Source organism: Cebidichthys violaceus, unplaced genomic scaffold (assembly GCF_023349555.1).
Source record: "Cebidichthys violaceus isolate CVI_PGR_0920_01 unplaced genomic scaffold, fCebVio1.0.p SCAF_8, whole genome shotgun sequence".
Lineage (NCBI taxonomy): Eukaryota > Metazoa > Chordata > Actinopteri > Perciformes > Stichaeidae > Cebidichthys > Cebidichthys violaceus.
The window spans coordinates 1,403,773-1,430,805 of NW_027176964.1; the positions used below are offsets into that span (position 1 = coordinate 1,403,773).

At 44.1% G+C, this 27,033-nt stretch overlaps 2 protein-coding genes across 2 annotated transcripts in view; one reads left to right on the plus strand and one right to left on the minus strand.

Annotated features, from left to right (window-relative positions):
- tox (thymocyte selection-associated high mobility group box) overlaps window positions 1-9,316 on the plus strand; it is a 48,498-nt gene extending 39,182 nt beyond the window's left edge. The window contains exons 6-10 of the mRNA XM_068738162.1: window positions 1,680-1,916; window positions 2,338-2,418; window positions 2,882-3,421; window positions 6,860-7,017; window positions 7,810-9,316. Of these exons, the coding sequence (XP_068594263.1) occupies window positions 1,680-1,916; window positions 2,338-2,418; window positions 2,882-3,421; window positions 6,860-7,017; window positions 7,810-7,849 (1,056 nt within the window). The 3' untranslated portion in view covers window positions 7,850-9,316. The remainder of the gene's footprint in view (window positions 1-1,679; window positions 1,917-2,337; window positions 2,419-2,881; window positions 3,422-6,859; window positions 7,018-7,809) is intronic.
- A 13,246-nt stretch (window positions 9,317-22,562) lies between these two features.
- cryz (crystallin, zeta (quinone reductase)) lies at window positions 22,563-26,690 on the minus strand. Its single transcript, XM_068738075.1, has 8 exons — window positions 26,503-26,690; window positions 25,508-25,660; window positions 25,236-25,399; window positions 23,959-24,010; window positions 23,631-23,780; window positions 23,203-23,304; window positions 22,895-22,990; window positions 22,563-22,810 (listed from the first exon to the last, which is right to left on the minus strand). The coding sequence occupies exons 1-8, from the start codon at window positions 26,608-26,610 to the stop codon at window positions 22,649-22,651; spliced, it is 987 nt and encodes a 328-aa protein (XP_068594176.1). The 5' UTR covers window positions 26,611-26,690; the 3' UTR covers window positions 22,563-22,648.
- Between the last annotated feature and the right edge of the window lie 343 nt (window positions 26,691-27,033).

The window sequence follows — 27,033 nt, forward strand, 5'->3', positions numbered from 1 at the left end:
TCCTGAGAACACAGTTTCCTCTTAAGAATGGTGTCAATTTGTACTCATTTCAGGGAAAATAGGGACAAAGAAAACGTTATTCTTCATATTTACTGAATCGTATGCTTGTGTGGAGACCTATATGCATTACTGCTTGGTCAGCTGAACTACTGTGCACTTAAAGATTATCTTTAATAATTGGGATTCATTAATTGCTAATTAAGTACACCCGTTGAACGTTGACCTCTATTTTATCTGTAATTAGCACCTAATCACACCTTTCGTCAGAGAAAACATCCTATGAAATCATCATGCCTTTCCCTTCACGAATAAACTACATACATGTTGACTGCGTTTGATTGTGCCTATAATATTATGAATATAGCAGTCCTAGGGGACAGACAGACAGACACTGTTTGTGTTTCGTCTTCATGGTTCTGCTGACTGCTGAGGAGTTTTCGTCTCTGAACTCTGTGGTTGAGTCAGAGCTCGACATCAAACAAGAACGGTTGAGTTCACATGTCTGTCATGTGAGAGTCTCTGTTTGTTTGTCCTTTGGTTTTCTTCACAACCGGTCATCCGATCGACGTCAGGCTCGGTTTGTGTATCACTGAGGACCCAAGGAAGTGTGAGCTCTTGAGATCTCTGGGACATATTTATTAGTAGTGCCTTATGTACACACTGAGTGTATTGAGAGGGGACCTCTATTTACTGTTACACCAGCGAACGGCATGCTGGGTACAGCTTGCTGTCCGCTGCTACCTATAATATTAACTGTTACACCACAGAATGGCATGCTGGGTACAGCAAGCACGCCGTCACTCGCTACAATATTAAGTGTAACACCGCCAAACGGCATGCTGGGTACAGCTTGCTATCCGCTGCTAGCTATAATATTAACTGTTACACCACAGAACGGCATGCTGGGTACAGCGAGCACACCGTCGCTGGGTACAATATTAAGTGTAACACCGCCAAACGGCATGCTGGGTACAGCGAGCACGCCGTCACTCGCTACAATATTAAGTGTAACACCGCCAAACGGCATGCTGGGTACAGCGAGCACGCCGTCGCTGGGTACAATATTAAGTGTAACACCCCCAAACGGCATGCTGGGTACAACGAGCACGCCGTCGCTGGGTACAATATTAAGTGTAACACCCCCAAACGGCATGCTGGGTACAGCGAGCACGCCGTCACTCGCTACAATATTAAGTGTAACACCGCCAAACGGCATGCTGGGTACAGCGAGCACGCCGTCGCTGGGTACAATATTAAGTGTAACACCGCCAAACGGCATGCTGGGTACAGCGAGCACGCCGTCGCTGGGTACAATATTAAGTGTAACACCCCCAAACGGCATGCTGGGTACAACGAGCACGCCGTCGCTGGGTACAATATTAAGTGTAACACCCCCAAACGGCATGCTGGGTACAGCTTGCTGTCCGCTGCTACCTATAATATTAACTGTTACACCACAGAACGGCATGCTGGGTACAGCGAGCACGCCGTCATGTCCGGTTAGTGATGACTCTTAAAAGAAGTATGATGTTTTATAAATATCAGTAATTTACTTCACATACCACCGTTTTAGTTTGATTATACGTTTGTGCTCCAGAACTAAAGCCCTCTGTTCATCCATGTCCTCGTCCTGACCGTACCTGCCTGTGTCCTACTCAACGGCCTTCTTCTCCTCTCAGCTTGTCAGTGGAGGAGAGAAGAGGCCAGCAACAGTGGACATCTCCAAGAAACCCAAAACACCAAAGAAGAAGAAGCGAAAGGACCCCAATGAGCCAGTGAAGCCAGTGTCCGCCTACGCCTTGTTCTTCAGGGACACCCAAGCCAACATCAAGGCCCAGAACCCCAACGCCACCTTTGGGGAGGTGTCAAAGATCGTGGCCTCCATGTGGGACGGGCTGGGAGAGGAACAGAAACAGGTAGGTCCTCCATCTTTAAGTTAGCGTGTCTGTGCCTCTCTGCTCGCCCATCACTCTTATAGTAGTAGCTGCACTACTGTCGTTTTGACAGGAACCTACAGTTCTGCAGGGAAACCTGAGCTCTAGCACGACAACTGAGACTACCAATCACTGCATCTCGCAAAAAAGCCAAGAGTGGCGTGTGAACTGCATTTTTAAAAGTTCAGATTCAGAGAATAGATGTAGGGAAGTCCTTATTGTGGTTATGTGTTGTTAGAGAACTGTAAGCTGAGGGAAACACTGCGAGCCCCATGATGGCTACACCTGAGATCATTTCATGCATTAAATCATTTGATGCAGTACAATTTTTTAAATGCTGTATAACTGAGATAGAGATGTAAAGCCCAGTAGCTGGTTGAGAATTCAAATGTTTGTGTTTCAGTTGTACAAGAAGAGGACAGAGACGGCCAAGAAGGAGTATCTGAAGCAACTGGCTGCCTACAGAGCCAGTCTGGTCTCACAGGTACGCCACACACACACATAATCAGAGTTCTTGGCATTTAACTTGAGCCTTAAAGGGATAGTTTGGATGTTTAGTAGGCTGGTTGCATGAGGTTATTCTCCATAGTCAGTGTTTTACTACAGTAGATGAGACTTTTAAGACACCAAAGTCACACAAAATGACTGTTTTTGTTCAAATAGTCTTGTGTCCTTGAAGAGATCATAGATAACAGCTTCAGTTCTCCATCAGAAAGGCTGTGACAGCAACATAAAGAGGTGAACATATTCTAGATAGAGCATAAACTATCACTGATGTTTTTAGGAGTCTAAAATATGTTCACAGCAGAACAATACTCTGCTCTTGTCTCTACAAACCTCATCTACTGTAGTAAAACACTGACTATGGAGAAGAACCTCACTTAAAAACACAGAGGCACTAAATGGGTCAATGTGAAACCTGCTAACTGATTTTTCTTGTTCTCCAGAGTTACAATGATCCATCTGAAATGAAGCCGCCCCACTCTTCCTCCACACCTCCCTCTTCCTCTACCTCAATGTTTACACCCAAACCCTCGGTCTACCCTGGTCACCCGGGCCAGCACCATTCCTCCGGCTCACTGGCCCACCCTCACCCTCCCCATCCCCATCCCCATCCCCATCAGCACCCGAGCATGTACATGCCGTACCCTCACCCATCGCACCCTTCCCACGCCTCGAGCCCTGGCCTCAGCCCGCACCTGCCCCCTCCCCACACCCAGATCCACCCCCAGCTCCAGGCTCTGTCCTCAAGAGGGACCGTCCCGCGGCCCAGCGTCCCCCACCAGGGAGTTCTGTCCCTCGGCGGCATGGCGGCGGCGTCCCCCCCTCCTCTCCAGGTCAGCCCTCCCCTCCACAGCCAGGCACACCTGGGGGGGCTGCACAGTCCACACCACCACCACCAGCACCACCAGCACCATCAGCACCAGCAGCACCAGCAGCTCAGTGGACACGCACTGGGAATGACGCACTCGCCTGGCATCACACAGGTCAGTCTCACACTGAACGTACATCTTTATTGTTTGTTGATTGATAGTTACCATGAAAAGACCAAAACCAATAATGTGTTAGTCCGTCTCTAAATACCTTCAGACTTCGCATGTTTCTTTAACAACTAGACACTGTGATATTTAGAAAAGGTTACGCAAACAGAAGGAAACATTTATTGGGGACTATTTTCTGCTGTGGATTAATCCACATTTGGTGCTCTATTGAGTGTCTGTGGCAGCAGGACTGTGTGTGTGTGTGTGTGTGTGTGTGTGTGTGTGTGTGTGTGTGTGTGAGATTTGGTCAAAACAAACAGCAGTGTGTGTGTTCATGGTAATGAAGGAACATGACACCCAGGGCAACAGATGATGAGTTTTTAATGGACAACGCTGGAGCTCTATGACACAGAGGAAGAAGCTACATCAGGCTTTGATACACACACACAGTCCGTTTTTGGTTTTAGTGTTTCCTGGGATTTGTTTGATCAACCTGGCCATCAGTCGGATCTCCCACAGTAGTTGTTGAAGTGACATGAAATGTAATGCAGACCATCAAATTATATCGTATTGGATTTTCCAGCATTTTTAGTTTTTCTTCCGTTTTAATTAAAAAGCAAGGAGCAAGCAGTTCAAATATATATATATATATATATATATATATATATATATATATATATATATATATATGTATTTGTGTCATCTGTTCTGTAACAATCCATTCTATATACATATTGTATGCAGTATGTACTGATGGTAACAGTGTACTTAATGAGGAATCCACATGCTTTACTGTTTTTTTACTAAGAGGAGTTTGTCAGTGAAAGAGACAACTAAATGTTTTCCTAGGATTTCTAGTGATGTCTATGTCATTAATTACCTTTTCCTTTCTGCATTGCATGGTGTCCATCAACAGCTCACTCAGAAATCAGCCATCAGCCATCTGTTCTTTAGAGTATGCCTCATTTTAAATGTGACTTTAGTTTGTAATCGGGACACATCTATTGTTTCCTCTGTGGACCATCAAACCATTTCTTACACCAGTCGGCTTTCCTATTTCCTCGAGGTAACAGCATCTGGCTGATTTAAAAGCTGCAGAGAGGTGAATGAAGATAGATGAATATATCAGCAGAGGAGACACACACACACACACACACACACACACACACACACACACACACACACACACGCAGTGGAGATGAGATGGGTGCTAGAGAGGGAGAGGATGCATCAGCATTTCCTTGAGGACTGCAGCACCGAACAGACTTGAACATAACTCCATTAATCCTGATTATCATCCAGTCGTCTCCATCGATGCTGTTGGATTAGTTGACCTCTGTGTCTCTGTGTGAAAACGTCAGACTAGTAGGAAGAGTTTGGACGTGACAAGGAGACATTTCAAACGTAACCACAGAAATCCGTTTTTGGTGGGACCTATTTCTACTACCTATCTACGTCTCTACTTGTATCTGTCTACCTGCCTCTCATGCAATGAGTCAGTTGGCCTGTTGATATTCACTCTATCACAACAGGAGGAAGAGGAAGAGGCTGATGTGTCTCCTCCAGATGGATAAAAATGGGCCGATGGATTGCAGCTCAGTCTCATCCTATCCCTGGTTTTAAAGTGCACTTTTAAATCCCAACTTCCCATAATCCCCCCCTCTCTCTCTCCTCCGTTTTTTTTTGCATATTTTTCGCAATAAAAAGAGAGAGCCGACAATAGTGAAAAAAGTGAAGAGAAAAAAAAAAAGGAGAGGACACAGTGACAGAGCCCTAAACTTTTTATCCATGAGGGAAGAGTGAGAAATGATGGGGGAAGGGAGAGAGAGGGGAGAGAGGGGAGAGAGAGAGACAAAAGAGGCAGATGGGGTCTTTGTGAAGGAGTGAAGGAGAAGAATTTGCTCGACAATGGATGAATAGGTGAGGTAGAGGGGGAGAGGGGGGAGAACCCAACCACCTGCTGTCCTCCTCTTTCTCCTCTTTCACTCACAACACTCAGATTAACTTCCCTTTCAGCCTCTCTCTCTCTCTCTCTCTCTCTCTCTCTCTCTCACACACTTTGTCACTGCAGTCCCTCGTTTTTCTCCCTTTCCATCTCTCTCTCCTCCCTCAAGTATCTTATGGTTAGAGACCTTTTCCTCCTCCTCTTCCTCTGCTCCCCCCCCCTCTCTGTAATTACTGCTGCTGATGAACCCATGACTGACTGACTTGAGTTACATTCAGAATATCTGCTTTAATCAGAAAGCATTGAGCTGTCAATGGACTCGTTGAGGTTCAGGAGGACATAAGTACACCTACCATGCAGTCAAACCTGCTCCAGAGCACCGGGATGAATGGAAAGGATTTCATTTTTTAAACACTTGCCAAAAATTAAGACCGTATACATGTTGGAAATAAGGTCGACATAATTACATTGAAATAAGGGTTATGAACTGAAACGGGTTTTCAAAGTCTAACACTGTGTTTACATTAATTAAAAGTATTAGCTTATAACTCTTCCTATTGGCAGTGAACTGATTACTTTTATAGTGAGGAAAAGTTCAAAACTCCTGGAGTTATTAGGAGCGTCTATCCTCTCACTGATAGATATTAATGATCAAGATGTCCTCGTACAATATAAGTCACACTGAATCTAAACAGATGTGAATGAGTTATGACTTGGAGTGTGCAGGTGTTCTGTCATCAGATCCACACTGACCGTCAGACATTTACTCAACTCAAATAGTTTGATCGGCTCCAGGCGCTGAAGTCAATAGTTAGTATGCACAACATCAGTGAACAAGTCCTTCAGCGAGACTGATGTCGATGTCTACAAAGTTATCCTCATCGGTGCCACCGGGTCGGGTTCTGGTGAAGTCAGAGGTTCATTAGAAACTCCTTCAGCTCAGAGTCCAGCGGGGCCTCAAGCAGAGACCGGTCCACCGTGGACAGACCCAGATCCGGAGCTCCGGAGGGAGGAGGAGAGCTCAGCTCCCGGCAGCAGCGTCTCCTCCTCCTCCTCCTCCTCCTCCTCCAGGAGCAGAGCTTCTCCTCTCTGGGAGCCAACACCGATACCACGCTGCTGGAGACCCAGGACGTATTTCTGGACCCGCTGGAGGGAAGGGAGGTACGGGAGAACCAGAACCAGGACTGAGAGGAGCAGACTGTCAGCCCCTGCTGCAGTAAAATGAGAGGTTTTCTAAAGGTGCTCTGGTGCTCAGAGACACTACCACTTTAGTCCACAGGGACCAACAGAACCAACACAACATGAAAGTTCCTCATAGCTTTTAATAAGATGGACTGTTCTGTGAGACGACGCTCAACAGAACCTTATGGAGCTCCACTTGCTGACCCTGTTGGGCCACGTCAGCAGGCCAAACTACAATAACCAACTTCCAGATGTTTTTAGAACAGCAGCATGAACAGTTTGACCTGTAATCCAAATCTTTTTTGTTTTAATTCCAGGGCTACCACCCCTCCCTCCAGTCTGAATACCAGCAATTAGGAGGTATGCTTAATGGTGGAGCGGTGATGTCATCATCAGTGGACTACCATCAGCTGGGTCGACACGCGCCCAACCACCACCCCTCTCTGGACTGGAGTACCGAATACCATGGCAACGGGTAGGGTATTAGACTTTCTGAAGAGCAAGGTCACGTCCTTCACACCTCGCTGCAGTGATGCACAGGTGTACCCCAGGACACTGTGACATCACTGTTGGGTGTGGTTACAGGTACAGCAGCACGTTTCTGACCACACCCATCAGTAGGTGCTGCTTTTCAGCCTGCTCTTTGAAGGCTCCATGGACTGCAGCTTTTCATATTTAGTATTTGTAATATTCTAAATTTCTATACCAAATTTCCAAGTGAGTGTTTCCCCCAGAATGATTACCACTACTAAGAAACAAAACTACATGTTGGACTTCTATTAGTAGAGTCTTGTTTAAATGCGCTCCTCTGCATTTGAATCTGTCAAAAAAAAGTGTAGAGGATTTAGTGACATCTAGCCGTGAGGTTGCAGATTGAAACCGTGGCCTTCTTTAACAACTAGAACCAGTGTTTGGTTAGTCCGTTCTGGGCTACTGTAGAAACACAGCGCTGTATCATGGCGGGCTCTGTGGAAGAACAACACCCTGTGTAGATGTGAAGGGCTCATTTTAAGCTAAAGATAACACAACGACTCTTATATACCAATAAAAACATAGTTTCTCCTAATAGAGCAACAAAATCCTGCACACTGTTCCTTTAACAAAGTTGAATGGCTGTAGCCTAAAAGCAAAGGGAGTAGCTTTCCTCTGGCTACACCCAGTGCTTTCATCAGCCCCATATATGGGAAGTCTGGGACCGACATCAGATCCAGTAAATACCGTTGCACTGGTTCCTGTAACCTCACTTTTACTTTCTCCTCTCCTCTAGCGGCGGCCTGCAGAGGGACAAACCTCTCTATCTGAGCTAATCTCAGGACAAAGTGACGCCAAAACTTCAACCAAGCCCTTCGACTGCCACGGATCCTCCGGCCTCACCTCCACACGAAAACCCTGGCCAGCCTAGTCCGGTCTAGTCCAGCCGTAACCCACTGAGGACTCAACCACCAAACTTGAGTCCGGCGCTTCAAACGAAAGCCCAAGCAGTAGAATAACAGGACATTTCTGTGTGTAACTACCACGTCAACAGGGCCAGTGTTAAGAACAGGAAGAAGAAAGTCCCACGGCTGGTGTCACATCTGTTATTGGCTGTGTTTTTTTCTACTGACCGTTTACAGCATAAGACATGTTATGCTTTGAATTTAAATTGTGTATACCAGCGAGGAGAGGTGGTGTGCTGTGAACCACGGTGATAGGTGTATATACTCCAACCTCCTTCACGAAGGGATAATCTGTCTAATGTCCTGTCCGCCCTTAAAACCCAACCCCATATCTAGTTCCTCATTTGTAAAGACGGTGTTTACCGTCGGTTCCAAAAAGCTCTGAAGAGCCAAGTGTAAATTGCTGTAACATAAAAGTTTGAGCTGTCGGTTTGAAGCCAATTGACTTTTCTTTTTTTGACCTAATAGTTGCTGACTCCGTCTGTGACCAAAGTCAAGAGAACACAGCACTCAAACTATGGGTCAATAACCAAATACACACAAACTGCTCCCCGCTTGTTCTTTAATTATATGAATATGAGGCTGTGATATGATGCAGTATGGACTGTGAAGTCCCAACACAGAGCGACGCAACGAGTGATAATGACGCCGAACTCGCACCGCTTTACTCGGCTAACTGAAAATAAGAGAAAGAGGTGGAAGCGAAGCCTCTTTAACGCGGCGCCGGCTGTGAATAATTGTGTACGATTAAAGAAGTCTCATTGTTCTCTCGCAGCGAGGCTCAGATCTGCAGGGTCATTGTATTTTAGTCCTTGAAATAATGAAATGTCAAACAATTCTTTGTTGGGGGGGAAAAAAGAAAGAAACAAAAATAGTCCTTTGTACGATGATGACTCCTCCTTCTGGCATATGTCCGTTGATGATATTGATTCGGATCCAAACTGTGTGTGTGTGTGTGTGTGTGTGTGTGTGTGTGTGTGTGTGTGTGTTAATGAGAAGGCGGAGTGGTTGATTGGGTTGCATGGTCTCTTTTGTCATCTCTATTTCTCTGTGCACAGAGGCTATTTAAGAAACTATAACTTGCTGGGTTGGCTGTGTTTTAATGTTGTTTTTTTAATCAAATAAAGTTTTGTTTTAGTGTTAATGATGATGATGATGATGATGACGATGATGAGGGACACATTTCTCTCTCTGCTCTGTATCTCTTTGTATTAATGTGTTTTTTTTGGCAGATGAAAGGACTCTGGGCAACAACAACCATGAAGATTTTCTTATTTTTAGATTCTAATAATGTGTTTGAGAATAAAGTCAGCGCTGCATTGATGTGCAGTCATTACTCCAAAACCTGCCTCTTTTCCTTCTTTGTTTGTTTGTGAGCGGTTTGTGACAGCAGCTCTAATTAACGCCACATAACAACGTAAACCTGCGACACGGTACACTTTGTGTCCTGGCCTTTGCATTTATGCAAAGCAGCTCAGCTGTAATTGCAAAACAAATGTCTTTGAAGATTCAGAAAATATGTGATCTTAACCTCCTGTTGGCTCAGATCGGATCTTGTCGAAATAGTTTTAACTAAAATAACACTTTTGTTAAAACCACGTGAGCCGTGTAGCTGTGCTAGAGATGGAGATGTCAGTAGGTCGGTCTAGACCGATTACATTACTACACCGTACCATTATTTATATTCTCCAGAGGAACAACCCGACTGACTTTGGTGATCCTTGATTGCAATTTGGTGGAGAATATTAATGAACAGGATGAGTTGCATAACTGTGGTGATCATCTGACTTTTCATCCAGCGACATCATCAGGTCAAAAGTTCACCTTTTCCAACACTTTGGTTTATGACCAAATAGCACATGTTAGCATGCTAACACGTTAAAGCGAGATGATGAACATTGTTCGTACCTGCAAAGCACGTTAGCAACTTTTAGCGTTTAGCACTTCGCTATGCTGAAGTTCAGCCTCAGATCCGCTAGCACTCAATGGACTCTTAGGCTTCGTTCACACTACGAGCAACACAAGTGGCTAACAGCAAGAATATGTTGGAACATATTGGTTGAAGCTTCACCACATCATTGGAGCGCTGAAAAAAAGTTGACATCAGCTCAACTTTGATTTGTAGCACCAGTGTGAACCAGACTGGTCTCATCCAGCATACGAAGCAATACCTACGAAAATACAATAATAAAATATATTGCGGCGTAATTTTGTAGATATCCTACGAAATTATTATTTAGTTACGATAGATAGATACTTTATTCCTTCCCAGGGGAAAATTTGTTAAAGATAGAACAAATTTCCCCCTTTGGATGAATAAAGTCCATCCACGCAATCATGAAGGAGGAAGTATAAAGACCACAAAAGCCCACACAGGGCGGGTGGGAGGTGGTTGGTTCCATCAAACGGTGAACTTTCAGCTGTTTGTTCCCCTTGTGAAACAAGAAGTCAACATTGATGTTTTTGTCACTTAACTTGCGTCCTGCAGTAACAACTCTTCCACGGTTAGTTTAAATTGACACGCGTTAGTGGCTTTCATCAAAAAAACTCTTTGTGTAAAAGCAAAAGAGGTGGAATGCATTGGCTGAAATGCAACTTTGGAACCCACCAGGGCATTCATACGCAGATATGTGAATAGAGATGAGATGAGATGCTAATCGGACTGTAAACAATGACCTGGCGCACCGAAGACGAGGTCTTGGCCTTGATTTGTGCTGGCTGTCTACACCGGAACCGGTTGCTCCCCCAGAGGATAAATTGTCATCAGAGAAATGGCCGCTTCGTTCCGAAATTGCCAAAAAGCAGACGGACACAGTTAGTGACTGACTGGTGAACATAGTGGAGCATATAGCAGCTGAAGAGCCAGATATTTCCCTCAGGAGTTGGTGGAGACCAACTCAGAGCTAAAAGGAGAGTTAATATGTAACTGTTAACAGAAAAGGTAAGCTATACGTAATAAGTAAGCTATATAAGAGGCTTAACATGTATGGCGATATATTTGACTTGTATATATATCTCAAGTCCAGTATTTCCATTTTTCAGAAGAAACAAGCCTGCAGTGGGTGTGGGGGCGAGTCAGAGCCGACCAAGCTTTTCTTTTTGTGCATCCAACATTTGCATTTCACACACATATGCCTGGAGACACAGTTACATTATTTCTAACAATACAAGGTGTTGGTGTCATAGTGTCAGTTCAGGCTGCTATTTTGTATCATCAATCATATTCTCATATGCTGGTGTGGGTTCCATACTTTCATCTATTTCCAACAAAACTGTTATCTGCTGATTACACCAACTGTCTGTAGTTAAACCTTAACCCTCAGCTGTTATGGGGAACCTGAAGCTCTACAAAATATAGAACATCTTTCTGTTTTACAGTGAAGACTGTATAATTTCGACATTGTGATATTTGAAACATGATACCAAATGTCAACAAACTGGTTTGATTCCGTTCTCTCTTTCTTTCCTGAATAAATTAGTCTTTTTGTAAAATAATGTGTTGAAGCAGATTCTGTTCTGCTTTAATTGCATTTTGTGTCCAGAAAGTGCCGTTTCACTTCAATCCCTGTCATGAACCAAAGCTTTCAGGACCACTGAAGAACAGGCTGCCTTTGTGTGTGTGTCAGCAGGTGCACACTGCCCCCTATAGGCAACAAGGGAGGGCTGCAGCTAGTTCCTGCTCTGGTACACTATCCTCAAATCCATCTACTGTACACACAATGCTAACAGCTGTCCCTTTTCTGTGACTGATTTGGTGTAACAACTTTTTAATCATATAAGTAATTTAAAGTGGTGAGATGAAAAAAGTCAAAAATATTTATTTGAGAGTTCGGGTCTGTGAGAGCCATGTCCTCAAATGCGTGGATAGCTACCAACTACAGGGGAAGAGAGATAGAACCCTAGCTGAGATTTGGGAGTCCTGGGCACCATGGTAGAGGGCCTTTAAAGCTGCACTTATCCATATTTTTTATAATCTGCCCTTTTTGATTTTGCCTCAACGCTCACGTTAACCTAATTTCAGGAGCAGCAGCAGGCAGCTGTTTACAGCTAAAAGTCCTGATAAACCCATTGTACACGACCTGCCCTGGCATCAAACAGCAGACATACACAGTTAGCAACTAGCTATGTGAACATAGTGGAGCTTTTAGCAGCTAAAGAGACAGATATTTCCCTCAGGAGCTGAGCAGAAACATGACTCCATACGACTGATATTGTGTCTGCAGGGTGTGTAATGAAGAAGCTACTTGCTAACATGTTCAAGGTGATGATGTCTGTGTTTGCTTTTGCTTCCCCCAAGTGGCCAAAAAACCCTAAAAATGCAGGTTTAAGTTGTTACCTGTAGCATTTTACCACCAATAAATAATTGATGAATGAATTAACGGTTGATTATTTTCTGTACAATGATTTGGGATGAGTGACCGGCAGGATTGCTTATGGCACAGAAAAGGAAGAGGATGCTGTTCTTTCTTTTGTTCGCGTATTTGGCATCAAAAAGCATCAAGGCTTCTGGGAAATGTGTCTCAACTCTGCAAATTAGCAGCACTAGTGATATATGGCACATGGCACCTTCAAAAAAAAAAGTGAGTCAGTGTAACAGATCAAAGTGACTCAGGGTTCTCAGACGGTAAAGGTTTGGTAAGTGTAAACCGAACCACCTGTAGGCAGATTGAGAGGTCGGCAGTGTGACCAGCGAAACCTAACACACTGCAAACAGCCGCCCTGGTGCCAAAAAACGAAACCCAATCCAGCAGTGACAGATAGAAGCTGTTAAAGTTACTGCTGCTTCAGTTTGTTTTGTGTTCAGGGTCATGGGGCGCCTCGATCACTGAACTGTAAATCAGAACGTAAGTGTATGTCACTGCTGTTTTTTTCATTGTGTCTCAGTATTTGGTGTTCAGTACTCATCGGTGTGTCATTACTATGCTGTCATGTTACGGAATCGTACTACATCGTACTTAAAGGTGCTAAATTGGAAATTCAGAGGATATCTATGATTGAGGGATTGCCTCTACAAGGCTCTCAACATGGCGACAGGTGTGCTTGCGTCGTACAGCCAACGGTGCTAACAGTGCAAACAACGGCAACAGTGCTGACAGAGCTAACAAGTGTTTACCTGAGGGGGAACTGGAGGGTGGGTGCTCAGCCTCCGCAAAGACGCCGTTGGTCGGGTCGCCATTATCAGCTATAACCGGCCATTAGTGCAGCGAAGAGCGCTGGCCATTAGCTAGCCACGGCCATGGGGCACGCTCACATGCACTAATATGAGATGAATACTAAGATCAATAATTAACTTTGAAACTTCAAAATAGCAGCAAGGATTTTTACACATGTGAAATTCAACTTGTAAGCCAACATGGACAAGAAGTCCTACAAATGCTCAGAAAAAATTGAAATTGAAATTTGAACGTCTACGGTTCGATGACAACTAAGCAAGCTGTGCTGCGGTTGAAAGCTAAATGGACTAAATGGACCTCAAGGTGAGATAACAAAGTTACAAAGGCCAACAATGGCCAACAATTAGAAAAATAAAACTACAGCAAACATCTGTAAAACACCCGAAAATAGCAAAACTATATTTTTTGAACAGTTCATAATGTCACATTAAGATCGTATGAAAGCATCAGTCTCACTACTTTCTGCATCTGATGTTGTACTATTTTAAATGACGGAGTACTTCTTCTGGCCCTTATTAAAACACTACCAATCCATCACGTTTCATCCGTCAAATATGACACGAGCAGCTAGCGTATCTTCCTCTCCAGTGCAGTGGGTGGTCGGCTGGACGTCTTCTCAGGAAGCACCAGCCTCAGCTTCCTCCTTGGGGAGGATCCCCCTTCCTCTGACAGGTACTCCTGCTGCAGCAGTGCAGCAGCTGCAACTGCATCCCCTGTGGAGGATACACTCTGTGTGGACATACTGGGTGCAGAGACACCTGATACAGACACATCTGCTCCCTGCATGCTGCCTCCTGACAACCCTACAGCCGGTCCTTCAGTAAGGGCAGCACCCCCAGCTGACATGTGGACTGTGGACCCAGCATGCACACCCTCAGTCTCTGTCTGACTGTTGTTGTTTAACAGATTCTCCACTGTGGTCACTGGTCCAAGAGCCAGAGGGGTCACCCCAGACAAACCATCCACAGTTGGAGGTGCCTGAGTTGGGAGATTGGGATGTACTCCTTCCCCGGTCTGAGGATCTGGTCCATGGGCTGGATCAGTCTTCAGTCTTGCTACAAGAGGAGAGCTGTCAGGAGGCGGCTTGCTCTGCGAGAGCAACTGCACTGGTCCAGGATCAACAGCTGGGTTTGCTGCTAAAGTCAAGACTAGTCCTGCAGGCTGGGAGGTATGAAGAGGAGAGGTATGGATTGCACTTGCTTGCAAAGGGTTAGCATATACAGTGTTAGCTAGAAGGGCGTTAGCAGGAGACATGAGGCCTCCCCCAGGTTGCCTGCTGAGGCTGTATGGGTCACCACTTGGAGCCATGTTTGGCCCACTGATCGCTATGCTAGGAACAACGGAATTAGCTGGACCACTGGGGATCAGTGATCCTGGGGCCATGGTGTTGAGCAAGAAATTCCCCCCTTGAAGAGAGAGGCTGCTGCCAGTCAGTTGTGAGCCCGCCGTACCAAGCAGGGAGAGGTTGGTAGTGTGATTCCTACCAATGCCAGAGAGGGATATGGGATGCTGCGAGGAAAGCTGAGCACTCCCCAGAACCAATCCAGCTCCCTGATACTGAACACTCTCACCCTGCAAATTTTGTACCTGTCCAATAGCAAGAGCAGAGGATGATTGGTTGGCAGTGATGGCGGTATTGCCTAGTTGAGAGTTCTCTGGATGTGTACCCTCTCCCTGGTCACGCTCTGTACTTCCCTGCCCGCCTTCTTCCTGCTTAGAGGATATTTCGCTTTCCTGTCCTATTTCTCCTCTGTCTTCTGCTGTCTTCTCTTCCTCACGTTCCTCATTCGATCCTTCGGTCTTGGTGGATTTCTTCGTTTTCTTGCTGCTACCCTTCGTTTTCTTGCCATACTTTCCTTTCCCTTCCATCTCTCCTCTGTCTTCTCCTTCCTGCCTTTTATCTTTACTCTTTTTTGAGCTGCTTTTCTCTGAGTGGCCGAGCTCCGTTTTCCTCTTTGGATGGACTTTGCTTTTTCGTAGCGGGTTCAAGTTTAGTTTAACCTTCAGTAACCGGCTTGACTGGACTTTAGCTTTATGTCTCTTTCCTCTCTCCTTGTCTCGGGAGCTGCTCGCTTCCTCCTCCCTCTTGTCCTCTTCTTGACTGCTTCCTCGCTCTAGGCTTCTTGAACTCTCCAGGTCAAAAGTTACGTTTCTTGTTTCTCTTCTCAACTCTGTGTTCTTCGTCATGTCAAACTGGTTGTGGTTAACATTCCTACCCCTGTTAATCTGTCTGTACTGAGCATGGATGCCTTCAAACTGAGCCGAGTCTTTCATGTTGGTGTGAATCCTTCCTTGTCTCATGTTCTGCTCTGGAGGTCTGTATGTCCTGTGGCAGCTCTCACAGTGTAACGTCTCATGTCCTCTGCTCTTACCCTCCATTTCAGTCCTGTTGCTCTCCCCATATTCTCTGTTTGTCTTAAAAGCAGCCAGGGTCTCTGGTCTCTGAGCAAAGGTTTCTTTCCGTGGATGTGAGGAAGAGTTTGTGTTGCTATGAGAAAGGAGCTTGTTAGGAATGTCCCTGCTTGTTATTCCCTGCTCAAGCCTCCTCTTTTCTTCCTCTGTCATCATCCTCATTCTCCTCTTCTGTCTTTCCTCCTCCGTCTCCATCCCTCCGTTCATCCTGTTGTTCCATCTCATAGGATTCAGCCCCATCCCTCTCTGTCCTTTGGTGCTACAGTCCGGACACCTAAAATGGCCGTTTTCCTCAGTTCTGGACTCAAACTGGCCTCCATGGCCTTCTGTCCATGCATCCAACATCATGGCCTCCCTGTCCCACGGCTGGTTTCTATGTGCTTGCCAGAAGAGGTCCCTCCTCCTTTCACCAACATCTAGGTGATTGACAGGGTGATTCACCACCGTGCTGCTTCCCTCTTTTTCTTCTTTCTGTCTTTTACTTTCTTTCAGTTTCTTCCTCCGAGACACTTGATAGTAGATCAGGACTACCAGCAGGGTCAAGCAAACTCCACCTGAAGCACAGAAGGACGGTAGGATTTTTACATTCATCTTTACAAATCTACATAAAGGTGCTGTTTAGCATGTATTACATTACGAATTGACTGAGATCATATCCAGTCTAATCATTCCAGAGCACAATGAGAGCAGCATTTTTTGTCATTTTGCATTACTTCATATGAATGAAATTGTTGCATTCAGAGGGTTCGTTCACAACAGCAAAGTAAATCCACAGACATATTGCCATAGTCATATTTATTGTGTCCCAGCATCTAACGGCACATAACCCTTCCCAACAAGACGACAAGTAGCTCCACACACGTGACGTAGTTTGCAGTAAGTAGTTAGACACAAGTGAATAGTAGGTTTCCTTTCTCCAATTAGTCACTGAGCTAGCTAGCTTTCTAATTGGTGGCTAGTGGGTTAGCAATGTCAGCAAGCTGCTTTTTTTGTAAACTAACTTGTAAGTTACCAGTTAGCATCCTTGCTAGCTCGCCAACCTTGCTGACAAGTTAAACAGAATAAAATACAGTTTTTGTTCAATACACTATAAATGGAAAATTTGTGTTTTCTAATTTTCTGCTCTTTAAGTTTACTGCTGTTTGGGTATACAGTCAAATGTGTTTTCTTAGCTGATATTATTAATGCAAGAGTTATGAATCTAATTCTCGTTAACCTTTTCTGATGAACTAATTAGTGACATCTTGGCACAGCTAAACTCAACGAATCAAACCATTTCTGTTCATTGTGTTGTGTAACATTCTCACCGATGAAGCAGATGACTGCAGTGATGGCCAGATCTCGAGCGTACCGGTGAGGGGTCACGCTGCCTCTTGCCTCTATCCGCACTGTGATGTTCTGATTGGACGGGACACAGTTGGCCTCAGTCAGCTCCAGCACTGTGGTTACTGACGGGTTGTCGGTGCTCACACACACCATCCTACGGCCATTATAGAGGGTCTGAGAGCAGCAGGGGGCAGAGATATCAGGTTTGAGTCAACTAGTCCAGTGATTAGCATTTAAATGGCAGAACCTTGAAATAAGCTGATCCAGTAAGCTGGTAAACTATCTATTGAGTACAATCTCTTCTTATTTTTCATACCTGTATCATCAAACATAATGCAATTACTCCAGTTTTTTCAATAATGTAATTTTTTGTTTTCTTCCACCTCGGAAGACAGTGCTGGTATGGGTCATAATTTGCAGTCACCAAATAAAACTGCCACATTTAATTTCATGTGGCATTTCCTGAAATCAGTTGAAGCGGTGTTGGAAATGTGTACAGGTTTAGGAAGTCTTGCACCTTGTCTGGTTGTTGTATGAAGGTGGACAGGAAGGCAGCCAGTTCCAGCAGCTGACAGGAGCAGTTCCATGAGTTGAGGTCCAGGTTGAGGTTTGTCAGCCAGCTGAGGTAGGAAAAAGCCTCAGCAGGAGCAGAACTCAGACGGTTTCTGGACAGATCCAGAGTCTGTAGTCTCACCAACCCACCGAAGCTAGGATCACAAAACCGGATATTCACTGTATCATAAATATATATATAATACTGTGTGCAATGCAAATACTGTACATTTTTGGAAACTGTACTCTTGCAATAAATTATGAAAAAAGCAAAGTGTAAGAAAGACTAATGTATTGAACGCAATAAAAATCTACGAACCTGTTTCTATGCAGATGATCTATCAGGTTTTCTGACAGATCCAGACTCTCCAGAACTTCGAGGTCATTCAGAGGGAAGGAACCAGAGTCCAAACTGGTGAGCAAGTTGCCCTCTAGCTTCAGACTCCGCAGGGCCTTGCTACCTTGAAACCAGCCACCTTGGATCTGAACATCAACGCAGAGAATCATGTTGAAGGAAACGGCACAGACTTTATTCAGCCGTTGTATATATAGATGCATGTAGTTCTCTCTTAGTAAGAAGCAAAACTTAATCATTATGACAATAGATGACAACAATGTGTCAATAGAATTTTTTCTCATCCACTGGATCACCCAAATTATTTAAATAAAAAATACATCATCCAGCTTTAACCAGTCTTGTTTCAAATATCTTCCCAGATATATGTTTCCCCTGAGGCGGTGCCCACCATGCTGATGAGGTTGTGGCCCAGGGAGAGCACCTCTAGCCGGGTTAAATTGGTCAGAGCTCCCCCCTGTAGGGCCTGGCTGGTCAGGAGGTTGTGGTCCAGCAGTAAGGTGTGGAGGAACGGCAGGTTTCTGAAGGACGGTTCCCCCAGCACTGAGATAAGGTTGTGACTCAGACCTGGAAGATTGACAGAAATGCCTATAGTTCATAAATGCAACATTTTAAAGCCACTATGTATTGAATTTAGTCACTATCTGCTCTTCTCTTCCTAAAGAGAATAATGGCAAATGGTACACACTCATGCAAGTATATATATAAAAGCACAGACACACATACTGACTGACCTATGAATGTAACGTTGCTGAGGTCAGACAGTGAGGCAGGCTGGACTGTGGAGATGGAGCCTTCTGTTAGCAGTAGTGCCTGAGTTGTGTCTGGAGCATCTGGTCACACACACAGTTAACACATACAGTACAGTCCTGTAAGCACATGAGGTCTGATGGGTAATGCACTATAATGTTTCTCAGTTTACTGCAATGTAAGGGAAATTTAAATGTAATACAATTACTATCATTATGACCGGATGACATAAAACAAAGTGTGTGTGTGTGTGTGTGTGTGTGTGTGTGTGTGTGTGTGTGTGTGTGTGTGTGTGTGTGTGTGTGTGTGTGTGTGTGTGTGTGTGTGTGTGTTACCAATAATGTATGCCAGTCTGTGACAGATGAGGGCATCTTCAGAGCAAACCACACAGGAAGCAGGGCATGATGGGACAGGGGACACACGCTGGGCTCTGATGACTGACAGTAGCAACATCAGGAAAATACCTGCAAATAAATTCCCCAATGTATGAAAACTGTGTGAAAAACGATACATCTTGAAAAAAATACAACTTAAACTCTTCCTTGCATAACGTTAGCTTTATGCTAGCACTATGCTTTTTGTGAAAAATGACATGGCCCACGTATGAGTATTACATGTATTACCAGGGAATTGAGTTAGGCCTTGTGAAAAACTTTAGACCGAAGCCAAACGCGTGAAATTATACATTAATGGTATTTTTTTTCTTTGGCAAGTGACAAAAGAGGTAAGAAGATAAGAGGTATGATGCCCCTCAAGGCGGCTGTGTGTCCGATGGTTCTGGTCTCCCTTTTGTCTATTTATTCCTGTCAATACACTTACGTTTTATTTTCTTGTTTTAACCTGAAATAATTGTTGCTAAGATGCAATTAACTTGTTACCTCAGGTAATAATAATGCTTCTTAGCTCTTCTGTTAAACAACTACAGAATACAACGGGAGTTGAGGAGAAACTTTTATAGAACTTTATTTAGCATTCCTCTCAACTAGCACACAGCCTGTAAGACTGGAAACGCACTTGTCAACACTTGTCAACACTTGTCCTCACTAAAAACCCTTCTTCTCTCAACTACGGCAAGCAACGCAGGTCACTGCACAATGGTATCTCCCATTTAGCCTACTGTACAATCTCATTTGTTTGATGGAAATCCACTTTGTATATTACTTACTGGTCATGTTGTGTCACAGTAGAGGTAACATGGTGATGAGGTAGCATCTCTTCCATTAACCCGCTGGATCACTGTCATGATCTGATTGGCCAATGAAAACATATCGATACATCTTTGGTAATACACAATAATCACCTCTCTTCAGCTCCATGCAGATAAGTGTAGAGTTCAACCCCCCAGGACCCTCTGTTCATGTCCTATGTTCATAGATCAAAAGCAACAAACAATATTCCCATCATCATCATCATCATCATCATCATCATCATCATCATCATCATCACCAACATCAGTGCTTTTTGGCTTTCCCTAAGAAAACCAAACCTGTTTGTCTTTTTCTTCATGCCCTCTAACTTTGTGTCTTACTGTTTATATTAATCCCAACAGTAGTATTTTTATTCTAAAGGTCATACATTTAAATGTTCCCTGTTTTATTAAAAGTAAATGTCGTGGGCCATTATAATAAATGGTCTTGGCTAAAGATTGGCAGGAACAGATTGTGATGTCTGTCATTTGGACGTGTGAATTTAGTTTGTAAAGATTAAAAAGAAACTGACTTGAAGTCAGCTTGCTTGGGGCCTTCTGGAGCCCTATCAGAGACCTCAGCGCTCGGACCAAAGTCTGCGAACCTCAGTCGTCACGTTTGTTCACTGTTTGCTCTGAGTCGCTAGGCAAACAAACAGGGATAAATGTGTTGGCAATGAACTGACGTGTGTGTAGTGGGGTGGGGGGGGTTGTCCTCAGAGGATGCTGACTGATGGATGACAGCCAGTCTTTGTAGCAGAATGAGGCCTATCATGTTTCTGCTAAAGCTCTTTTCCTAATGGACTTACCTCTCGTGAGCTGTCCTTGATGAACAAATACGAGCTACTCCACAACAGTGGCTAATGTTTGCATTAAATCCACAAACCAGAGTGGATGGACAGAATGTGAACACGAATGACCAGAGAACAGAGCATGATGGTGTTATGTGCTGACAGACTTTGAGCAATTTCACCTCAAATGACAAGAAGTATCACCACTGAAAATAACACATAAAGTCACACACAGCTTAAACCTGCAGTACTCAGCAATTCAGCATTTGAAGTAATAATCTTGAAAATGCATTTGAATCAAATGTGGACATTTTGCGTATCTTTGTGGTTGTTTTGTGTCTCTTTGCAGTTGTTTTGCATTTCTTTGGAGTGCCCCTCTTTGCCATCGTTTTGTGTTTCTCTCAGACATTTTGCATGTGAAGCCCTGTCACCGCTTGGACCCCTTGTCCGTTGTCTGTTGTTGCCTGTCAGCAATCAACCCATGACTGTGTGGTTGAGTATAATGTTCTCATCAATGCTCAATAAAAAATCATAATTAGCCACAAAACACTACACTACCTGCCTAACGTTAGCTACAAAGGATAGAAAGTTAGCAGCTTGAAAGTGAAACATCTCGCAAAAGAGACAGATATTTCACTCAGGAGTTGGTGGAGACCAAACCTGAGCAGAACAAAGAGTGCAGATCGAACTTGGCAATTGTCAGTCGGACAGAAACACAACTTCAAAGATATGCTAATGTGTCTGATAGAAGTGTAGGTAAGCTGTTGCTTGCTAACAAAAGATCTTGATAAGCTTATAGTACGTTAGCGTCTGTGCTTGTTTCTGAGTCGTTCTGCCTCCTAAAGGTCAGAAATGATGGACGCAGCTTTTAGCTAAACACTGGTAACCTTGTGATTCGCTCCAAAGGTATCTGTATTAGGAGACCAGGTAGGTTCATCGTTGTGTGTCTTTGGTGCGTTATTATGAATCCCACTGCTCTTCTTCTTGACCCGCCTTGTGCCTCATTCAAGCACTAGGATTGGCCAGGCATCCATGCTCGCCAAGGTACTGGTGACCCGATTTGTTCTGGTCCTATGCCCTGACCAATGGGCTCTGTCCTGACCCTATCTACTCGAGGGCAATGCCTAACCTTAACCAATCGTCTCTGTATATGTAACTGTATCACCCATGAATCAAATTTCCACAAATTAATTTCCACACAAACAACCTTTGAGGCCCCTGAGGGTCTGGGGCCCCAGGGCAGTAAGTCATCCAGCATTGGTTTACACTAGATGTCTGACCTTAAATCCTCGTCAGTTGTGTCAGTTAATGAACTACTGACTCACAGAAACCATTTCATTAGTGTGTCTCACTACCGTGTGGTCCACAAGGTGTTTCAGACATGCCCCATTTCTCTAGTAGACATTAGATTTAAACGTTTATTTATATTTATTTTTTTGTCAAAAACTATAACCTCATCCTAGTTGAATGATCTTCAGCAAGACTGTGACAAATATTTCAATAAAGGAGCAAGATATACCCACAGCTGATTAACATTTACCACAACACGACAGAGAGAGCACCAGTTTTCTTGATTTGCTTTCTGCCTGGCTTTAGTTTCTGAACATCTACTGTGTACACCTAAACCAAAGAAGTACTGATCAGAGTGCAGGATCATTTAAAAACCATTACAAACTGCTCACCTGTTGAACAGAACCCAAAGGTCCTCCCCTGCGGGCGACATGGTACACTCCACTGCCATATTAATCCATAAGAATGATCTGAGGACCTGCGGGACAGTCGGCTGTATAGAGACTTAAACTAGGAGCGCCATCATTTACCGGTTGCTACAGCGCTGTAGCAGATACTGTGTGTGTCTAGCTTAAGTTACCTGGCCCTCTCTGGAGCATGCTCAGTAGAGACGGCTGTCACCTGAGAGGCACAGATGTCATGTTTGACTCCTCTCAGATATGAGCCTTTAACTTTAATCCTCTCTATTACTTCCTTTTACCCAAATACCAATATTGTTTATTAGGATCACAAAAAGATTCCAAAAATGTATTTTTTCTTAATACATTTATTTTATTTATGTTCTTGACTTTTTCCTTATTATTAACAGCCAAAAGCTGTGCTATGATCACTTCATCACACGATCAGGACTGTCTTCCCAGCAGCCCCGGGACACTCAATGATGTCATGGTGGGCCTGGGCGGCCTTGGTGAGCGGATACTGGGAGCCGACGACCGGACGCAGCCAACCAGCTTCCATCCCCGCGTAGAGCAGCGCCGCACACTCCTTGTTCTCCTCCTAAGAGAGGAGGAGGGAGGAAGCAAACAAACATTTATTTAAACATTGTATCAGGACGGCTTGAGTGATGCCACTGCTTCGTACCGGCGTAGCGAAGAAAAGGGCCACTCCCATGATGGTGCTCTCCTTAGCCATGGTGTCTCTGGGGTTGATCTCTATGGAGCCTCTGCAGCCAACGATCTACAATGAAGGAGAGAGATAAGGGTGTATGAAGTAAGGCACAGGAACGAGCTACACTGGGATACAGCTTCTACTCTGGGTAGTAGGGCCTAGCTGGGATACTGGGCTGTACTACACAGCTATAGAAGTCTAGGGGTCGTATTCACAAACCATTGTCATTGTTGAGAGAAGATCATTTGTGAATACGGCCCCTGGACTGTAGTCCTACTGACCGTAACACGTCCTCCCAAGGCCAACATCTGGAGGTCTTTACTGAGGTTGACATTTGACAGCATCTCTACTATCACATCGATGCCTCTGCCTTCTGTGGCTTCCTAGAAAACACACACACACACACACACACACACACACACACACACACACACACACACACACACACACACACACACACACACACACACACACACACACACACACACACACACACACACACACACACACACACACAGAGAGTTCATATCCCTGTAACCACCACTAAAACACCTGACAGAACAAAGAAACAAGGAATAAAAAGGTGAATAAATGTTTAAACGAGCTTCGTTCATGATGAGTTCCTTTTCTTCTTGTGTTGCTGTGGGGTGTGTGTGTGTGTGTGTGTGTGTGTGTGTGTGTGTGTGTGTGTGTGTGTGTGTGTGCGTACCATGATTTTGTCCGTGTAGCCCTCTTCCCTGTGATTAAAGGCCAGGTGAGCTCCGTTGTTGAGGACCAGCTTCAGTCCCTCCGGCGTCCCCGCCGTCCCCAACACCTTGAGACCCAGAGCACGGGACAGCTGGGACGCTGCCACACCAACCTAAACACACACACACACACACACACATATACATATATATATATATATATATATATATATATATACATATACATATACATACATATACACACACACACACACACACACACACACACACACACACACACACACACACACACACACACATATATAAAAAATTAGAAACAAAAAACCTCACCCCTCCACTGGCTCCATGGATGAGGATGGTCTCTCCAGCTTTGACGTGGGCTCTGCAACACACATCAGTAAAAACACATTTGAGTCATAACATCTGATCGACTGGCTTGTTTAAAGCGCAAGTCTGGTGTTGTTGTATATTTTACTTATTGTAAGCAAATCCAATGAAAAGGTTAAAACCAACAATGCTAATGCACTCTGACTTTCCCACTTGACCCTGAGACCTCTTCAAAAACAGTTCACAAATACAAGTTGTTTCATTTTTTATAAAGCCACTGTGGAAGTGTCTTAAAGCTGCATTCTCTCTAGTGTCCATCAGGGGGCGACTCCTCTGGTTGTATAGAAGTCTATGAGAAAATGACTCTACTTCTCTCTTAATTTATTACCTCAGTAAACATTGTAAACATGAGTTTATGGTCTCAATCTCTAGTTTAAGTCTTCTTCAATACAGCATGATGTTCATTTAGTACATTATGGTCCATTTAGAGTCAAACAGACCATAAAGCAGGGTATGCTTTAGGGCGGGGCTACACAGTGATTGACAGGTCTCTATCACAGCGCTGTCCAGTCTGGGAGTTGTTTGTGTTTTCGTCTTACAAGTTTAACCCTTTCACTGTGTTTTTAGATATGAAAGGAAATTGTAACTATTTGCTTGACTAAAAATTAGTTTTCGGTTGTTCTTAGCTCCACCTTCTCGTGTCACTTGTGGTTGCAAAAAAACAAGATGGCGACGGCTAAATGCCATGCTCAAGGCTTCAGGACTGCAGTCCACAAACAGGTGACGTCACGTGACTACATCCCCTCCTTATATACAGTCTATGCTTTCAACACACATAACTAGGTGTATTTGTTCAAGACTATTTTCAGTATTTTCCTGTTCTAGTGGAAGCTGGTTCCAACTCAAAAAGCTGAATCACAGTGCACACTCTTGGAAATAAAACTTAAACAACAACTTTATTCACTTTAAAGTGAAGCCCTTACGAAGTAACTTCCAGTGCACTTGTGCTGGTGTTGGTGATGGCAAGCGGATAAAAAAAAAAAAAAAAAAAAAGCACATGTAATCTCATTTTGTATAATCTCTAAAACAGCATTAATTCATCTTTTTGTCCACTTGGGGTAGTTGTTTTGATGTGATGGACTCAAGCTGTCCACCTGAGTGAACTCTCTTCAGTAACCACTTGGAGCAGGTTATGATGAAATAAAACTTCTGCACAAATGAAGTAAAAAAAGAAAAGAAAAGTGAAATGAAAAAATGCAGGTTGAGCACTGAGGTCTTACTTGTGAACCAGAGCCCTGTAGGCGGTGAAGTAAGGGATCCCTATGGCTGCACCCTGGGTGAAGTGTAAAGCATCGGGCAGCTTGTGGACACACTGGTCGGCTGCCACAGTGTACTCTGCATAACCTCCGGACTCTGTGGCCGTGGTGAACACACGGTCTCCTGCCTGCACACGTGGAACGGATTTACTGTAGTTGCATTGAAACCGTGAATAAGGTCAACTATGAGGTCCACCGTTCATTGTTGTTGTGTGTGTGTGTGTTTTTTCTCAGACCTTTACTGCGGTCACTCCTTCTCCAACAGTTTCCACCACTCCGGCTACGTCTGTTCCCGGTGTGTATGGCAGGGGGGGCTTACGGGCGTACGTCCCAGCCCGGATGTAGGTTTCCACGGGGTTCACTCCGCAGGCATGGACACGAATCAACACCTGCAGAGAGAGAGACATGGTCAAGCTGTAGATGGATAGATATATACGCAGAAAATAATTATGGGGACATGAGAGAACACAGAATGCCATTCTGTGGGCTATGCACCCTAATAAGAATGTACATTAGTGACCGTGTTTATGCATTTTGAAGTTTATTGATACAGAAACATGTGCATGGCTGATCTTCCAAAGGCGAAGCCCAGCCTACCAGACCGACACCAGAAAAAGTTCATACAAAGACAAGTTACTGATTGATTTTTGGTGTTTAATATTCAATTCGCTTCACAATACCAAAGGGTTTTTAAAGGGACTAGCAGCTTTACTGTTATGTCACTCTTACACAGCGTTAACTAGTTACATGAGTTATGTCATTAAATGACAATATAAGTGTAGTTACTGAGAAATAAATATGTAATTGAATTACAGTTAGTAATCAAAATGTTGGTGATTGCAAAGGGGTTACATCCAAATATATTCCTTTCAGAACATAACATTCATTCTTTTGTTTCCATCTTAATTCAAGTTATATTGAAGGACTTTTAATTAAAGTTTGACAGTAATCAGAGTCTAGAACCGTTTATCAGCTTTATTTCCCAGTTTGAAACATTATAAAAGTAATCAAACGTAATAACTTTTACGGACGTTGTTAAAATAGTAGCATTGCTTAATACGTTTGAAGTCGTTATAAATATAAATCTGTGAGCCATTTCTGAAGTTAGCTTCCCGACACTGCTTTTACACAATAAGGACGGTTATTGCAGTTTGTTTGTTTTACTATGGCTGAACTTCCACCTGCAGACTGTGAGGTGTTGATCCAGTCAGCTTCCGTCTGTCCGTCTCACCTGTCTGTGTCCAGGCTGTGGGACAGACACATCCGAGCAGAGTCTGAGCACCGACGGAGCTCCAAACTCACTCACTCTGACAGCTCTCATCAGCCTGCAGCCCGACATGTCCGCACACAACGACGGGAGGACCAACTTCCAACGGAGACGTCCCACTCCTCCAAACTTCCGCGCTTGAGATGCGTGCAGCTTTCTGCAGTCACAGATCTGGTTATAAGCGCAGCAGCGCCGCCATCTGGACAGGAGTGTACTACATTTGCAAGGTTTATAAAGGATGAATAAGAATAATGTATCATTGAATAGACTTCTTCTGGTACACCCTCCTGCCTGCACCTCCAGTTTGTTATACATGTTTTCTTAACATCTTGTGAAATAAATTCTCAGATTTGCCACAGAGAACATTTACAGCTGTTTTCTCATGCTGACTGGTACTCTTCCTAATGAGTAAAGCAGCATTTTGATTGTATAAACAAATACATTTCCTCATTCAAACACACTTGAGCTAAAACATGATAATGGACCTCAGCAGAG